General features: G+C 31.3%; 3 protein-coding genes across 8 annotated transcripts in view; 1 reads left to right on the top strand and 2 right to left on the bottom strand.

Annotated features, from left to right (window-relative positions):
* The first annotated feature begins 781 nt into the window (after window positions 1–781).
* On the top strand, window positions 782–5,665 carry LOC113799850 (sodium- and chloride-dependent glycine transporter 1-like). 3 transcript variants are annotated; one of them, XM_075819698.1, is made up of 7 exons: window positions 782–1,104; window positions 1,989–2,157; window positions 2,221–2,618; window positions 2,697–3,450; window positions 3,528–4,208; window positions 4,276–4,455; window positions 4,532–5,665. In XM_075819698.1, the coding sequence occupies exons 2-7, from the start codon at window positions 2,035–2,037 to the stop codon at window positions 5,024–5,026; spliced, it is 2,631 nt and encodes an 876-aa protein (XP_075675813.1). In that variant the 5' UTR covers window positions 782–1,104; window positions 1,989–2,034; the 3' UTR covers window positions 5,027–5,665. The 3 variants fall into 3 exon arrangements, with proteins under 3 accessions (XP_075675813.1, XP_027206347.2, XP_075675814.1); XM_027350546.2 differs by lacking the exon at window positions 782–1,104 and adding an exon at window positions 1,436–1,735; XM_075819699.1 differs by lacking the exon at window positions 782–1,104 and adding an exon at window positions 1,911–1,929.
* On the bottom strand, window positions 5,511–6,384 carry LOC113799851 (uncharacterized). Its single transcript, XM_027350547.2, has one exon. It carries the CDS (start codon window positions 6,300–6,302, stop codon window positions 5,607–5,609), a length of 696 nt encoding a protein of 231 aa, XP_027206348.2. The 5' UTR covers window positions 6,303–6,384; the 3' UTR covers window positions 5,511–5,606.
* Window positions 6,385–7,052: 668 nt separating this feature from the next.
* LOC113799849 (uncharacterized) overlaps window positions 7,053–18,053 on the bottom strand; it is a 61,971-nt gene continuing 50,970 nt past the window's right edge. For 3 of the 4 annotated variants that reach the window (XM_075819695.1, XM_075819696.1, XM_075819694.1), the window contains exons 3-5: window positions 14,227–14,381; window positions 11,868–13,513; window positions 9,796–11,793 (exon numbers count right to left, since the gene is read on the bottom strand). In XM_075819695.1, coding sequence (XP_075675810.1) covers window positions 10,718–11,793; window positions 11,868–13,513; window positions 14,227–14,381 — 2,877 coding nt within the window. In that variant the 3' untranslated portion in view covers window positions 9,796–10,717. Of the gene's footprint in view, window positions 8,889–8,954; window positions 9,116–9,207; window positions 9,392–9,483; window positions 9,761–9,795; window positions 11,794–11,867; window positions 13,514–14,226; window positions 14,382–18,053 lie in introns of those variants that run through there. The other variant, XM_075819697.1, reaches the window with a different exon arrangement.

Genomic DNA, 18,053 nt, shown 5'->3' with positions numbered 1-18,053 from the left:
TCATCATCATCATTATCATCGACGACGGCCATATAACCGAACCACTTATTTACTTACTGATCAACTACAGATGACTGAAAATGAATGTGTGGAAGAAAACATTCTTGACCTTGACATTGTTATATCTTATTATTACATTGTAAGTTTTATTTGAACAAATTTCATAATCAAATTCCACTATATATATGTGTGATATATGTGTTTCTGCTATATAATCAAGTCTGGCTGGTTGGTTGGTTGTACACATCACATCATATGATGCGGCTATAGCCGGCTAGATTTTCTTTCCTTCTTTCTCTCGGTTGGTTTATTCTGATTCTCGAATTTATCAAAAGAAAAATCTATATAGAATCTCTCTCTATTGGAGGGGGGAAATATTCTTCAAGATGGATGTGTTTGGCGTGGGTGGATGGATGGATGAACAGAATCTTGCTTTTCTGGATTGTTTTTCGTAACGGTATTATGCTTGTTTTGCTTCTGGTTCATAATCATAATCATCATTCGTATCAAATTCCTTAAAAATGTTTTTGTGTAAATTTGAAAAACAACAAAAAAAAGTGATGCTAATTTCCTTCAAATCGTAACCAATCATCATCATTCGAAACACAAAACTAACGAAGAACAACAGTTTCATATTCCATTCACCGTTTGATGATGTACGGGTAGAGAATTTTGTGTGTAAAATTTGTTTTTTGTTGTTTTTTTGTTTTGTTGAAAGAATCGAAATGAATATTTCAAATCCGGCGCATTTCGAATGTTTTTTTCTGGTTTCCAATGATGCGCATCTCTCTCTCTCGGCGTAAAAAATTCATTCATTCAGTGTGATGTGTTCAATGATGTTCGACTACATTGAACGGATATCATTCATTCATTCATTCATCATCAGATTCTCATCATTTGATTTCAACGATTATTTTTTTTTCAGTGTTTGATAATTCTGGATCGTTTGTCCGACCAAAAAAAAAACTTAAATTTCAAAATCCAGAATTCAATCAACAACAACAACAAAATAGTGCTTGTGTTTTCTTGCCACAAAACATCTCTCCATCTTCATCTCTCTGGATGTGTGTAATGTTTATAATTTTTTCCATCATAAATTTCTGGGTAAGTTTCCTAGAAACTTTTCTGAAATCGAAAATTGAATGATTTTTTTTTCTTCTTCAAAGTTTATATTCAAAATTTTATTGATTTCACAAAAAAAACAAACAATGATGATACTGATAATGAGCAATATTCCCCAAAAAAAAAACATAAATTCCAAAACATTTCCCAAAAGGAAACAATATTCTAATGATGACGATCATCATCATCATTCTATCCATAATTAATAATGTAAATTATATGCATCGAATGTTCCAAAATCATAATGATGATGGATCGTTTTGTTTTGTTTTTCTGTTCCAAAATAATAAATTAGCATTCGGAATTTCCAGATAATATTTTCGATTTTGTAAACGATATTGATACTCTGTTTCATAACCAAGTAGAACAACCAAACAACAACAACAATCAACCAAACAAACAACCAAACGGAAAAACGAAAATTCCAATGAAAAAAAAACAGTGTAGGAGTTTTGTTTCATCAATTGTGAAACAACATCACTGCTTTTTTGTTTTGTTTTGTTTGTTTGTTTTGTTTTGTTGATGATGGTGATGATGAAATTCGATAAAGTTTATTTTGTTTTGCTCTTCTCTCTCTCTCTCTATGGTGCAATACGATTCCATTAGGAAATAGGTATTTGTTTTTGTTTTTGTTTTTTTCTGATTCTAATTTGTCAGTGGTCCAGTCAAATCAGTCATCATTATCATTATTTAATTTGCCTTGGGAAAAAAGATTCTAGTGAAAAAAAATATCATTTCTCATTCGATCAATCAATCAATCAATCAATCAATCAGTTTGAAATTTGATCCACACACACACACACAGAGGTAAATAAACATTTCATTGATTTTCTCTTTTCTTTTTTCTTTTTCTTTTACACACTCAGATGGTCATTTCGGATATATAACCCAATATACACAAATGAATGAATCATGGATAATACAAACATAGTAATCGATGATGATGATGGTGATGATGATAATATCGATATTGATGATGATGTTGATGAAAAAAAATCCGAAACAATACGATTACGTCCATATTATGATTGGAAGGTATGTGTCTATAGAAGTTTTTGTTTATTTTGTTGTTTTATGTGAAAATCTTTTCCCGGTTAGTTTGTTTCACCAGGGAAACCATCATCGGAAAATATTGATAATAATAATACAATGATGATGATGATGATGTGTACGGAATTTCCACGTGTAGATTCACAAGTGCCTTTATCACCAAAAGTTGGTGGCAGTAGTGGTGGTTATGATATGTCATTTGGTTATGATTTACAAATTGAAAATGATGAAGAAGATTATCCCGATCCAAATGACGATGACGACGATGACGATGATGATGATGATAATGTAAGAAAACATAGACAAGCACCATATCCACCGGCAAAACGTGTACCAAAAAAAAGAAAAAAATCCATTGCATTAAAAGATCGTGGTACATGGCAAGGACGTTTTGATTTTATACTATCATTAATTGGTTATTCAGTTGGTTTGGGAAATGTTTGGAGGTAAAATTCAAATATTGATTGAATTTTCTGATTTGAATCTTTGATTGATTTTTTGATTTTTTTTTGATTTTCAATAAGATTTCCATATCTAGTTTATTCGAATGGTGGTGGTGCATTTCTAATACCATTCATCGTAATGATGTTATTGGTTGGTTTTCCATTAATGTTTATGGAATTAGCATTTGGTCAATATGCAAGTTTAAGTCCAGTTGTTATTTATAAACATTTTTCACCATTATTTGCTGGTCTTGGTTATGGAATGATTGCTGTATCGGCTATCGTTATGTTATATTATAATATGATTATTGCATGGACATTATATTATATGTATGCATCATTAAAACCAGAACTGCCATGGTCACGTTGTGATCCATTATGGAGTTCAGAACTTTGTTATTCATATAAAGAAAAAGATGATTGTCTGGCTAATGATCCAAATGCAACATATTATAATCGTACTTGTTTTGATCAAATTACTGCTCAACATTTAAATATAACAACAAATTTATTAACAACAACAACAAAAATAATGGAAAAAAAAGCACCTGCTGATGAATATTTTAATAATTATGTTTTGGGCAATATTGAAACGATAGATGAAACTGGAAATATACAATTTCATTTACTTATATCATTATTGATTGCATGGATAATGGTTTTTCTTTGTTTAAGCAAAGGTGTACAATCATCCGGTAAAGTTGTTTATTTTACAGCATTATTTCCATATTTAGTATTAGTTATATTATTTATACGTGGTATTACATTACCCGGTGCAATGAAAGGTATTGCATTCTATGTTAAACCGGATTTCAGTCGTTTATTTGCAGCTCATGTAAGTAACTTTTTGATATTTGTAAAATGCGCAATAATCAACCACATTATATATCATATATTTCAACATTGATTAAGGTTTGGGGTGATGCAGCCGTACAGGTATTTTTTGCACTTTCACCTGCATGGGGTGGACTAATAACACTTGCATCATATAATAAATTCACAAATAATTGTTATCGTGATTCAATTCTGGTATTGTTTGCAAATGCTGGTACAAGTATATTCAGTGGTTTTGTTGTATTTTCAATTATTGGTTATCTTGCACATGAAATGGATGTTGCTATTGATGAAGTTGTTGATCAAGGTGTTGGCCTGGCATTTATGGTTTATCCCGAAGTAGTTGCCCGTTTACCAGTATCACCATTTTGGTCATTTTTATTCTTTTTTATGCTTATAACATTGGGTTTGGATTCACAATTTGCATTGCTTGAAACCGTACAAACAGCTGTATTGGATCGTTTTCCATCATTACGTGATCATAAAATTATTATTCTTTTATTAGTATCTACAGTTGGTTATGCTGGTGGTATTATATTCACAACACAAAGCGGTGTATTATGGCTTGGTTTATTTGATCATTATGCAGCAAATTTTTCCGTATTAATTATTGCCATTACTGAATGTTTATTGATTGCTTGGTATTATGGTACAGAAAGATTTATACGTGATATTGAAAAAATGATTGGTCATCGTACTAAACGTTGGAAACAATTATGGTCGATTATGTGGAAATATATAACACCATCCATATTGATGGTAGGTATTTCATCTCACTTTTCTTCCTTCTTTTTTCAATTTTCTTAACCAAATTTCAATTTTTCAGTTTCTATTAATATTCAATTGGATTAAACATGAACCACCTAAAAGTGGTGATTATATCTATCCTGAATGGTCAAATATATTTGGTTGGATATTGGCATTCATTCCAACAATCATAATCATTATAACAATGTTACATACTTATTTTTCATATGATGGTGGTCAAAATAAATCTATAGCACAGGTAAGTTGTTTTGTTTTACCTTTTGAATCGATCAAAAATCAATCAATTTTTTCTCATCATCATTTTTTTCCAAAAGAAAATCAATTTATTAATGCAACCATCCGAGAATTGGGGACCAACACATAAAAATATTGAAAAATTACAACGAAGGAAATCATCACGTTTAGCAATGGCCGCCGAACAACAACAACAATCACAACAACAACAGTCATCATCAATATTGGAAGCTAATCCACCATTATTGCTAAATGGTGATTTACCGCAACAAACTGCGTCAATGACCAATAATAATACGGATGACAATAATAAGATTCAAACGAATGGAAATATTACTTTATTACCAATAAAATTACGTCCAAAATTAAAACAAACATTATCCGATCCAATAAATATTGTAAATGATAATAATAAACAATCATCATCATCATCCAATATAAAACCATTACAGCAACAAAATTCATTTGATAATCCTTCATTCGATGTACAATATCCGGTTATTGAATTAGGACAGCCATCATCATTACAATTATCATTCACGAAATCTGAAACCAATCAAACACCAAGAATCTGACCAGAGAAAACATTATTCTACAAAAATACATTCTACCTCTTAGTTCGCTAATGGAAAGAATCGCGCCACTACCACCACCACCACCATCATCACCATTTTCATCATCATCATCCCATAATATTCAATTTTGATCCATTCATTCGTATTTTAGTTTCAAAATATCATTCACTCACATCAATGTCATCCAATCATCATCATTTTGTCAATTAAATTGTGATTAAATAGACACTATATTTATTTATTTATTTATTGAAAACTACGTCCAGGTTGCGTCCAAGTTACGTCCAGGTGTTATGTCCAGAGATTACATTCATCGATCATCCAGCAGCAATCATCATTAGCATAATTTAATCAACATGTGATATATATTTTCATTTTATTCGTTTACAGAAAAAAAAACAAACAAATTTTCAAACCCAAGAAAGCTTAAAATTTTGTTTTTAGATTATGGTCGCTTGTAATTTTAAAAAATCCCAACAAAAAAGAAGTTTTATTTGTATTTTATTTTATTTTTAATTTAATTTTTAAAACAAACAAAAAAATGTTATCAGTCGAGAAATAATTTAAAAAAAAAACCGAATTAATCGATCCACATTTGAATATTATTGAATAAATATTGAATAAATTGTTTATCGTCCATCATTTTGTCATCTGTTGTTGATGATGATGATTGATTATCGATCGATGAACGTAGTTGATTAGCGATCGGTAATCTCAAATAATTACCGATAGCAATACTGTTGGATTTATTGTCGATAGTTTTTTCAATGGAAATCATTGAACGATTCAAAAAGAAATAATTTGTACCATTCGTATGATATGCTTGACCATTAAACATTGATCCATTCTGCAATGATGATAAATGACGATGACGTTGATCAATACTAAACATTAGATAATAGAAAAGGATTGTTAATATGAAAAATATGATTAGTTTGATGAATGGCCAAAACGCTTCATCATCATCTTCACAGATTTTTCGTTTATTATTCTTCAACGATAATGATTCTTTTCCATCTTGATTTTTCTGTTTACAGTAATCACGTCTGGTTAGATCTAAAATCGATAGTTTTTCAACAATTTTTCCAACAAATTTATCCGCCAATAGTGTTAGATTTAATTTCGATGTTGCTGGTGATGATGATGAAGATGAAACAGCATGTTGATGACAACATTTACCATCAAAAAAATTTTGTTCAGAATCAAATATTGTTTCATACGGACGACGACAATACGGATGACGATACGATTGATCCATATGAATGATCCAAGACATTTTCTTGCTTGATTGATTGATTGATTGTTTTGCTCACGATTTTTTCAAAAAAAAAAAAAAAAAAAAATGATGCACGTGTGTTTTACAAGCAAAACATTAAAACCAATATTGAACTTGACCAATATTTGAATTTTGACCGCTAGAGTGCGTTCATTCAATGATAACTAAATGAATAATTTTTTTTTGTTTCAAAGTTTATTAAATAAACATTAATACATTATTGGATTATTCTATAACAAAACAAGATTATAAACGACCAAAAAAAATAACAATAATAAAAAAAATTATAAAAAATTACAACAAAAATTTCCAGCCAAATTTATAATTAAAAAATTAACAAAAAAGAAGAAAATTACAACGAAATTACAGGCAAACATCTCATCATTCAGATTGTTTTGGTTGCACGAATATACGAAGTGATGATATAATTAATCAGGGAAAATCAAGGGAAAAATATGGCCATTATTTCGACAAATAAAGAAAAAAAAATTCTACATTATAATTACATCGATACCTGTGTGGCAAAAAAAACAAACTATCGATTGTATCGATTATCTAAATCTCTCTATGAAGGGGAAAAAAACTACATGAATTCCAATCGATTGTTTTTTTGATTCCAAATTGACTTTTTTCGTTTGTTTGATGATTGGATTCGCTTTTACTGTGATAAGACTAATGGAAAAAAAGGAAAGAAATCTATCTCTCTCCTGCTCTGTGTGTGTGCGTGTTAATGGCAATGTTTTGTTTGAATTTGTTTGATCACATAGTTATCTCCAAACCGGAAATTACACGTGCACCCAATGATATTGTGGCACCTTTTTGCTGATGATTATCATTATCATTATTATGAGACCATTTTATTGGATCAACTGAACGTATTCTACGTCTAGTTCTACGTTGTATACGTTGTGGTTGAAAATTTGAATATGCATAGAATGATCGTAATGCATCCATTTCATATGGTGTATCATCAACAATACCCATATAATATGGTGATAATTGCCGTGGATTTATAATAGATCCACCACCATTATTATTCAATGATTGATTTTGATTATTCAATTCATCAATTTGTTGTTGTTCGGCCGAATTATGACGTGTATTACGTCGAAGATTAGCCGATTTTGAACCATTATTTTTTTGATTTGATGATTTTTGTTTAGCCATTCTTTTCATTGGTTTTGGTGGTAAAGTTGTTGTTGTCGTCGTTGTAGTTGTTGTTGTTGATTTAGTTGATTTAGATTTTTTTGCCGCTTTCGAAGCAGATTTTTGTTTGCCGCTTGATGATGATGAATCCATCATTACTTTCAATGGACGCAATGTTGTCGTCGACATATGATTGGCCATCAATGATTGCGTTTGCGGCAATACATCTTTTAATTGTGTTGCTTTACTTTGTTTTTTGTTACGATTTTTGGATGCGGCCGCTGGTTGTTTTTGTTGTTGCAATTTAGCGGATGCAGATCGTATTTCATCTACAGCATTTTCCGATGTATCCATCATTTGTGCACGACGTGTAGTTGGCGTATTCGATGTTTTGTTCCGTTGACGTGATGCTTCTTTTGGTTTTTTCGATGATTTACGTAATTTAACTGGTGCGGCTGTTGTTGTTGTTGTAGTCGTCGTCGTTGTTGTTATTGTTGTTGGTTTAGCTTTCGAAGCAGATTTTGATTTTGATTTATTCGTTGATTTAGCAGCGGAAACTTTTTTAGCTACGGTTATTTTTGGCGCTACCTGTAATCTGGCTTTTTTCTTTTCATCTTCTGCTTCTGCTTCTTCATCTTGTTCCGCTTCTTCCGCTGCTTCTTCATCATCAGCAGCCGTTTCATTTTCACTTTCATTTTCACCGGATGCTGCTGTAGTATCAGCAGATTCTTCACCATCTTCACTACCGGCCATACCTGTTGGTTCTTTTTCCTGTTCAGATTTATTTTCATCTTCACCAACATCAGCGGTTTCATTATCAGCATCATCATCAGCAGCAGTAGCTTCTTCTTCACCAGATGTTTCGGCTTCTTTATCAGCAGTAGTTTCACTAGCATCATCATCTTCAGCCGTAGTTTCTTCATCACCACCGCTACTTTCTTCAGCGGTTGCTGTTTCAGCAGATTTTTCACTATCCGAATCTTCAGTTGTTTCTTCATCGGCAGCAGCAGTTTCTTCACCACCACTTTCATCTTCTGCAGTTGATTCTTCTTCTTCATCAGTAGCAGCTTTTTCCGATTCTTCTTCGGCTGGTTTTGTTTCTTCCGATGCAGTCATTTTGGATGATTCATCATCACCATCACCATCAGCAGCAGTATCCGTGGATTCTTCTTCATCTTTTTCTTCATCTTCACTTTCAGCGGCCTTATCATCTTTAGCATCTTCATCGGTTGTTGATTCTTCCGCATCATCTTTGGTCGTATCACCAGCAGCAGTACCGGTATCACCGCTTGTAGAACCATCATCCACTGTTGTTCTTGTCCATGCACCAACACTTGTTGGATCAGGCATTTCAGATGAACATCGCGATGAACATTTTTCACGACATAATTCAATATTACAGGTAAGTTGTAGGTCAGGTCGATCAGGAAATTTAAATGCCTATTGGTTTTTTTTCAATGTAAAAAAATTCAATTTTAATTTGAATTGAAAACGCAAAAAACATACCGTAACCGTAGTGTAAGCAATAATTGTTGCACCAGTATCACCAGTATCCTGTGTTCGTTTCCAAATTTCAATTAATTTTGGTCGATTTGGACAACCATCAAAATCGGTTAATTGTAATAATGCTGGTCCATTACTTTCGGCTATTTTTGGATCATCATATGCTGCAGCGAATTCAACAACAGAAAAAAAGTTGGTTAATTTGGTTTAATTAAAAAAAGAGAATCTTTCCGAAAGAAATCTTTCCGAAATTTACCATAACAATCTTTAACACGAATATCAGTACGTTTACGTGGATCTTTAACAAAAATAGCTAATGTAAGTGGTGAACCAACTTTAACAGCACCATCAATATCTGTTGTATGTGGAAAACGACCTTTAGTAATTTCCATCCAACAATCAACCCTTGATTGTGTACCATCTTCATCTTCGATTGGAATCTGTCAAAAAAACGGTCAAAAAAACCAAATGAGGATTTTTCATACATTTTTCCGTACTAGAAACATTCAAAGTAAACAAACAAACAACTTACGCTTACAACATCCAACATATCAATTACGATTGGTTTAAATATAACTCGTTTATCTTTTGAATCAAAATCATCATCCATTGAATATCTACAAACCATCATACGTGCATGATCCCATTGTTCTTGATATATTGGATCATTCTGGAAAACGACAATATTTTCAAAACCACGTTTTGCTGGTTCACCATTTTCTGATTCAATATCTAATGTATTTGTACCACATTGATCAACCGGTATTTGAAATTCTAATGATTGTGAACTTGTGTTTGGTTTGATATAGCTGACCAAAAGTGTTCAATAACAAAAAGTTGGTCGACATGGATATTTTTTTGGTGGGGGGTTTTTGATGCGTTGTTTTCAACAACGCATTAACAAACAAACAAAAATTTTGGGTCAGAGAGAAGATTACGCAATTGAAAAACAAAAAGAAGAAACAGCAACAGAAGAGGTTGGTACACCAAAATACACATAAAGGGGTCAATTTTTTGTTGAATGGGGGTAGTGGTGTTTCATTGGGATTAGATTACAAATTTTTTTTTTTTTTTTTTTTTGGTTGAAGAAAAAGTTAGGATTTTTTTATTTCGCAAGTTTTATGAAGGTTATAAAATTATTTAAAAGTGAAAATAAGCAAAGCAAGGCAACAGGGTTGGGTGAATGTTTAGAAATTTTAGTAAAATCGATGAAGAGGGGTTTTAGGGGGAAAATTGGAGGTAGTTATTGGATTAAAATTGGGGGGTGGATGGATGGATGGATGGTGGATGAGAGAGAAAAAAAATATTTTTTTGGTTAGTAAAAAATTTTGTAATTTTTCAATTTTTAAAAAAATTTTTAATTTATAAATTTTAGAATTTTTATTTTTATTTTTTGTAAAAAAAATTTTATTTTTTATTTATTTTTCGTTGAAGAATTCAAAAAAAAGAAAGAGAAAAAGAAACTGAATCTTTGAAAAGAAGAATTGCCAAAATAAAAATAACCAAAAATTGATCGAATTGGCCGCTACCGAAAATAAAATCTAAATGAAAAAAAAACTAATTTTGAAGAAAAAGAAGAAACAGAAAATTGACTAACGCTCATTCGAGCACAAATATTGTTTGCGATTTGAATGTTGTTTTTGTTGAGAAAGTAAGAAAGGAGAAGGGAAAAATGTTTGCATTTTTTTTTGGAATTTTGAATTTTGGACAGAAAAGAAAAGAATTTTACAGGTATATTTGTTTTCCAGGTATTCAGTCAGTCATTTTTAAGCATAGGAAAAATAGGAAATTTTTTCCTTGGTTACCGAATTTTGTTGTTTAAGAAATTGTTGCTGGTGTTGTTGTCGTTGATAAATATATGAACCAATCATATATAATATCATTGACAATATAACGGTTATTGATGATAACATTATAGATGCTGTAATTAAATGTATACGTGAAAAACAATATGAATGATGATGATGACCAGAATTCAATGATAATAATCGTTTATTGCTTGTAATCGATGTTGTTGCAATTGTAAATGATGGAATACGATCATCATCATCCGAATCATCAACTGATTCAACACTACCTTCCAGTTGCATCATTTTTTCCCATGCATTCAATTCTTTTTCATCAAAATCTTCAATCGGTGATATAATCTGTACTGAATGCATCATTGGTGCAAATGTAACATTCATTAAATTTGTATCATTCAATTGAATTGATCGACGTGTACGAATATGACGTCCATCATTAACAATACCAGCGTTTGGATTCTGTTGCATTGTAGCGGATAATCGTTGTAATTCAATTGGTATTGCGGTTGGTGATGATGGATATAAAAATTCCGATTCCGATGATGATGATCGCTGAATATGACGCATTGGTCGAATTAATTTAGCTGATGTCGATGATGGACGACGTACTTTACTAGTTCGGTTATTGCTTCTTCTTGTCGTCGATGATTTTTTCACTTTTAATTGACCGGATTTTTTTCTTTTATTCAAAATAGGTCGAGAAACTTTACCAACTTTTTGGCTAGTGGTTTTAGCTTTTCTTACTAATCGTGAAGATGATTTAGATTTTCGTGCCGGTTTTCGAATCAATCTTGCTGGTTTTTTACCATTAGTGGTGGTGGTGTTGGAGGATTTTCGTTTTAAAATTTTTTTCGCTGGCTGTTTTCGTAATGGTTGCGATGTTTTTTTCTGTATCGATTTTCGTACTAATTTTGATGCGGAAGCTTTGGCTTTTGGTTTTTTAGCAACAACCGGCTTAGAAGCCACAGCAGCAGCTGATGTTACTGATTTAGCTAATTTTTTTCCTTTTTTACCTTGTTTCAATACTTTTGTTGATTCTGTTTGACAAAAAAGAAGCAAAAAAGAGATTAGAAATCAAATCAAAAGAATTTCATACAAAAGCGTAACTTACTTTTAGCTTTTAATTTAAGCGATGTTGATATTCTACGTTTTTTTCGTTCTTCTTCACTTTCTTCATCTTCATTATCATCACCATTTGTAATTTCAGCTTCATCACCTTCTTTAGTTTGTTCATCGGTACCGGTGCTGCCACCTTTTTTACCCGCAACAACATCCGATGATGATGAACCATTTGAATCGGTCGTCGATGTTTCTTCTTCTTCATCATTATTATTATCTTCAGTTTTTTCTTCATCATTATCGGTTGATTCTTCTGCATCCGTATCATCAGCGGCTTTAGTTTCTTCACCATTGGATTCTTCATCTTCATTCGAACTACCACCATTACCATTACTATCTTCACTTTTTTCTTCTTCTGCTTCTTCATCTACATCTCCACTATCGGAAGTGGTTTCTTCTTTTTTCTCTTCATCATCATCTCCACCACCACCGGTAGTAGTATCTTCTTCATCATCATCAGTACTAGTGGTACTACTAGTAGATTCTTCATCAGTACCATTCGATTCTGATTCACTTGATGAACCGGAATCTTCTGATTTATCATCATCACTATTATCATCGGATGATGAATCGGAAGTACTTGCTTCTTCATCATCACCACTACTAGCAGAACTATCTTCATCCGTATCTTTACCATTTTCACTATCACCACCAATTTCTTCTTCATCCGTATCGGTTTTATCTGTATCATCAGAGGAAGTAGTACTGCTTTCCTCATCGTCGTCTGAAGGTTTATCTTCTTCTTTTTTCTCTTCCTCATCATCCTTATCTCCTCCTTCATCTTCATTATCATCATCAGCGGCTGGTGCTTCCGTACTTGACGTTTCATCATCATCATCCGTTGAACTTGTTGTTGTTGTTAGTTCGGTACCTGCATTTGCATCAGCAGCTGCAGCAGCAGCAGCTGCAACTGAATCTTGGCCAGCAATTTCAACAACCGGTTGACAAACATTTTCCATACAACCACCTTTACAAACTTCAACATTACAGGCAAGAAATACATCCATTTTTTCCGGAAATTTAAATGCATTTATAATACCATAAGCAATAATTGTTGCACCAGAATTACGTACATCACGTGTACGGAAAAAACCTTGAACCAATTTTTCTTTTAATGGACAACCTTGTTCATCAGTTAGCTTAATTGCATGTGCATTTGGATTACGATAATCCGGTTGATCATATGCATAACAATCTTTTACATGAACATCAAATGATTTATCCGAATCACGAACATAAATAACAACGGTTAATTTTTCACCAATCGGTACAACACCACCAATGGTTGGTGCAAATGGTCCATGACCACGTTGTATATCCATCCAACAATCAACTGTATCACCGGGGAAACGTAATTCTTTTACACCTAACATATCAACACCAAATGGTGAAAATGTTATTGTTTTTTCTAAACGTTGTACCCAATCACAACTTAATCTTCTTGCTGAATCCCATACTTCTTGATAATCTGGATCATTTTGTATAATGATTACATTTTTAAAACCTTCTGGTACTTTTCCACCATTACCATTACCACCACCTTTAGTTGTTGCAATCAATTCATTTGACATTGTACCACATGATGATGATGATACAAAAAATTCATAAACATTTCTTCCGCCAGATGGATTTACATAACTGTTTTTTTTTGTTTGATTTGATTTTAGTTAATTAGTTCAGTCATTTTTGATTTTCATTTGATTGAAAATGGCGAAGGGTTAATTTCAATCGGAAAAAAAGAGTTTTTTTTTCAGCCAGAAATATTTTTATGCATCCGATTCAGGCCATGATCGAAAGAAGAATAAGAAGAAAAAAGATAGAAACAATCAAACATAAGCATCTATAGAAGTTTTTTTTGGTTTTTTAAAAAGGAAAATTTTCACCTATTCTTTCTCTCAGTATTTTAGTAATTCTTTTTAGATATTTTTTTTAGTTTTTTTTTAGATTTTTCATTTTAGCATTTTGATGTTTGGATTTTAGTCGATTTTTTTTTAGTTTAGTTTAGCTTACTGGATATTATTACATGATTCGTGTGTGTGTGTGTGAGATACATTCATTCATTCATTCAATTCATTCAATTCCGTAACACCAACCTGCCATTCGTTTCATAACTGTACGGTTTTAGTTTAGTTTAGTTAACACGCTGTGCGTTTAGTATTAAAACATATTAGTAAAGTAAGTAGATCAAGTGACCAAAAATGCGAAAAAAAGAGATGTTTAAACAGAAATGCTGTGTGTGTGTGTTTAGTTCAATAAAGTAAGTAAGTAATGATTAGTCAGTCAGTCAGTCAGTTTTTGAATGCAGGAAAAAGATAAATAGCGAAAAAGATGGAAAAATAAAAGAAACTTACCGACAATTTGGATCACTAAAATGTCCTTTTGAAAATATAATACCATTGAATTGATTATCGAATTCAACCATTACTTTCATACCATTACGATCACATTGTACATTTAATCGTTGTATCTGTGGTACAACACCAAATGTTAGGCCAATTATGCTAAACTGTTAAATTTGAAAATCAAACAAAACAAAAAAAACAAAAGAAGAATTAGAAAAATGTTTTAAACAAGGTACATTTTTTAAAAAAAAACATGTAATAAAATCAATCAATCAATCAATCATCGATCAATCAAAAAAAAAAAAATATGAAAAAGGAGTGGCCAACTTGTCCCCGAACAATGATAATAACAAAAACAAAAGCAAAACAAACGAAATCCGTTCGCTTGTCGTGCAGATGCTTGCGGCAAATTTCCAGAAAAAAAATTCAATGTTTTTTTGCCAAAATATTGCAATGGAATGGATTACGAATGAAAATCTTGAACAAATCGACAACAGATTATTATAAATTCTAAACATGTTTATTAGAAGGAACAAACACACACGCAAACAAACAAACAAACGAATGTTACCATTAAATTATCATTTTTGTTTTTTTTGGAGTAAAAGTTTTGACAAAATTATTCTGTTTTTTTTGACATCAACCAGATGAATTGATCAATGATGATAAAAAAAACGATTTGCCAAAGGCAATTTCGTGTGAAAATGATGAAAATGAAATGATTTTTTTTTGTTGTTCTGGATTCTCGATCGATGAATTTGATTTGTTTCAAGGTTTTTCTCTTGTTCTTGGTTTCTCTCTTCTTTTTTTCCATAATCCAAATTCAATGATGGCGACTTGCTGTGTGTGTGCTGGCTGACTGTGTGATCCATTTCTGTGTGGAAACAGTCATTGAAAATCATTTCATTTTGAATAATAAAATACCCAACCACTAAATCACGAAAGCAGCTATTAATTAATTAGTTCTATTTTAACCTTAATTGAATAAACAAAAAGAAAAGAAAGGTGTGATAATGATCATCATTTGGTTGGTTGGTTGGTTGATTGATTTTGGCCATGCTCTAAATGCTAATTGGCATAATGATGATTTTGGATGGAGATTGAAGAAAGAAGAGAGAAACTATCGATTGTTTACAGGGTGTTCTTGTTTTGCCACACACACACACAGGTAATCTTTGAAAATCCCTTCTTTTTCCTTGTTACCGCACATTCTCGTAATTGGATTTCGAATCAAAACAAAATGAAACCATGTCATCATTTATGGTGGGATGAGATAATAATCTCATCAATCAATCAATCAATCAATCATCGTCATCACGAAGAAAAAAATCTGATAAAATAATGATCAAAACAGTCGGTCCACCTTTCGCAAACAAAAAAGTGTCGGCCATAATGAACAACAGTGATGGAGAACATTATCGATATTATCAACATCTGACAATCGATTGTGTACGAATAATTATTATTATTATGATCATCATCTGAATTATGTGAAGAAATTGGCCATCTTTTAGTTAACAGTTTGAATGTTTTACTTTCAATTTTTTAAAAAAATGAAAAATAATTTTTTTTCTCTTCTTTGATGATGGTAATGATGATTGCACTTATTGATAAGATGTATTTGATTGGACAGACGAACAAAATAATAAAAAAATGAATGAAATTTTCAAGGTAAAAATCTGATAATCTCATTATAAACATGAAGGCAATTGAAACACATTTTCATTTGATGATTACAATCATTAAGATTGAACACACAAAACATCAGAGATCATCATGATTATGATGATGATGATGATTGGGCGTCTTGATTTCCATTCCATCCATCCATGTGTAAGGGCCGCTTGGCAACAAAACAAAACGAAACATCCATGATAATAAAATTAATAAAAAACAGACCTTGGGTTTTTCCTTTTAATTTTCCTTTGAAAAGATTTGCACACGAGAAAAAATTAAAAAACAAGTTTGATTTTTTGCTTTTCTTTTCTTTTCATTAAAATTTTAAATTTTAATGAAGCAAAAAAAAGTAATAAGTTTCGAGCAATACGATAAATGGATCAAAGGTGATTTGATCATATCCAATCATCATTAACATCTTAAATGCCTAGTTGTTGTTGTTGTTGTTTGAAAAAAACAACAACAATCGGAAAGAAATTATTATTTCGTTCAAAATCTCATCGGGGAGGGGGGAAACAAACAATTCGTTCGAACTCGTAATTCGATCATAATTTCTGTATCAAGGAAATCAGAAAGAGTTGTTGGTCTATTTACTACTTAATCATGTTCACAATCGATATAATCGATGTTGCCTTTCGGATATTTTGTTTTATTTTGTCATTTGAATTTTACGAAAAAAAAGATCATTAACAACAACAGCAATGTTTTTTTTCTTCAAATTGCTTTCCGTTTCTCAACAAAACAACAAAACAAAATTTGATCATGACATTATATCCGATAATAATCGATTTCGATGATGATGATGGTCATCATAATTGCATCAAAAAAATTATTATTATTTCAAATTTGCGATAATTTGTTATCATCCAATCCAATCAATCCAAACATCAAACATCAATCCAATTGATGGAGAGATAGAGAAATGGGGGGAAATTCAAAAAAAGGTCATTTTTTTGAAAGAAAAGAAAAAACATTCAAATTGACAGGGCCGAATTGATGATTGGCTGAATTTTAAATTCAGCAAAAAAAAATCAGCCAAAAACAAAACACATTGAAAGAAAAGGATTTGTTTTGATTAATTGAAAACACAACATTCACACATTGCGATATTATTGCTGCGATAACCTTGTATTATTGAAATTTGATTCATTAAAACAACAAAACAAAACAAAATTATTTTTTCCCTTTTCTTTTTCCCAAGAATGATGTTAGTTTTTTTTAAATCACAGTGTGTGTGAGAATTTCGATGTCAAGATGTTGAGGGGAAAAACAAAAAATGTGGGAAGAAAAAAAGGGGAGAAAAATTTCACTGAATTTGTAATTGAAACATCATCGTTATCGTCATAAAAATGGATATGCACACACGCGATATGTGATCCATTGATGGATTTTTCCAAATTGTTTTTCTTTTTCTCAAAAAACAAAGAAAGATGATGAAAGATGGATATGCAAATCAGCTGGATAGATGACAAATCTATTTGGATTTATCATTGTTTTTTTGCTCGTTTGAAATTGGATATATGATTGAAAAAAACAACAAACAAACAACAAATCAATCGATCAATTTCGTTTAAATTTCGAGCAAAAAAAAACAGAGGTTTTTTGATTATCATCATTTTGAAAATATTGATTTTTTTTTGACTGCCACTGTGTATTCACGGAAAAACGGAAAATCGTTTTTCGTTTTCACTTTCACTTATGTCGTTTTCCAAAACAAATTTTCCCTTTGAATGGAGAAAGAGAAAGAAAAGATTCAAGTGCAACAAAACAAAATAAGTGGATACATTGTGTATTGTCGAGGGAATTGAACAACACAATCGGATTGAACATGAAAAAATGAAAAAAATCGATGTCAATCCGATTATGATTGATTGTGATTATGATTATTATGATTATTTCATAATTGTTCTCAACTATCGATACAATCGATTTATTTATCAATCGATCGATCAAAGAAGATTTTTTTCTACGTTTTGTTTTGTTTAAAAACAAAAACAAAACAAAAAACAATAAAATTCTAATTACAAGGTGACAAGCAATGAATTTTTAAATTGAATTTTGACAAAATTCAAAACAAAACAAGAAAATTTTGATTTTTTTTTTTTTTGAATTTTGAATTTTTTATGATTTGTTTGTCATTGGAGAAACAACAACGAAAA

This window comes from Dermatophagoides pteronyssinus, unplaced genomic scaffold, assembly GCF_027571235.1.
Source record: "Dermatophagoides pteronyssinus isolate colony J.1.1.1.1 unplaced genomic scaffold, Derpt_VIB-CSIC_2022.12 sq0004, whole genome shotgun sequence".
NCBI lineage: Eukaryota > Metazoa > Arthropoda > Arachnida > Sarcoptiformes > Pyroglyphidae > Dermatophagoides > Dermatophagoides pteronyssinus.
Note: the sequence above shows the minus strand (reverse complement) of the source record. Positions and strands in the feature narration are given on the sequence as shown.

What these genes read in the sequence shown, in the direction of transcription:
- LOC113799850 (XM_075819698.1), top strand. Translation starts at nt 2,035, where the DNA reads ATGGATAATACAAACATAGTAATCGATGATGATGATGGTGATGATGAT. An exon ending in TAACACCATCCATATTGATG is followed by an intron (nt 4,209 to 4,275) that starts GTAGGTATTTCA and finishes TCAATTTTTCAG; the next exon opens with TTTCTATTAATATTCAATTG. An exon ending in AAAATAAATCTATAGCACAG is followed by an intron (nt 4,456 to 4,531) that starts GTAAGTTGTTTT and finishes TTTTTCCAAAAG; the next exon opens with AAAATCAATTTATTAATGCA.
- LOC113799851 (XM_027350547.2), bottom strand. Translation starts at nt 6,302, where the DNA reads ATGTCTTGGATCATTCATATGGATCAATCGTATCGTCATCCGTATTGT.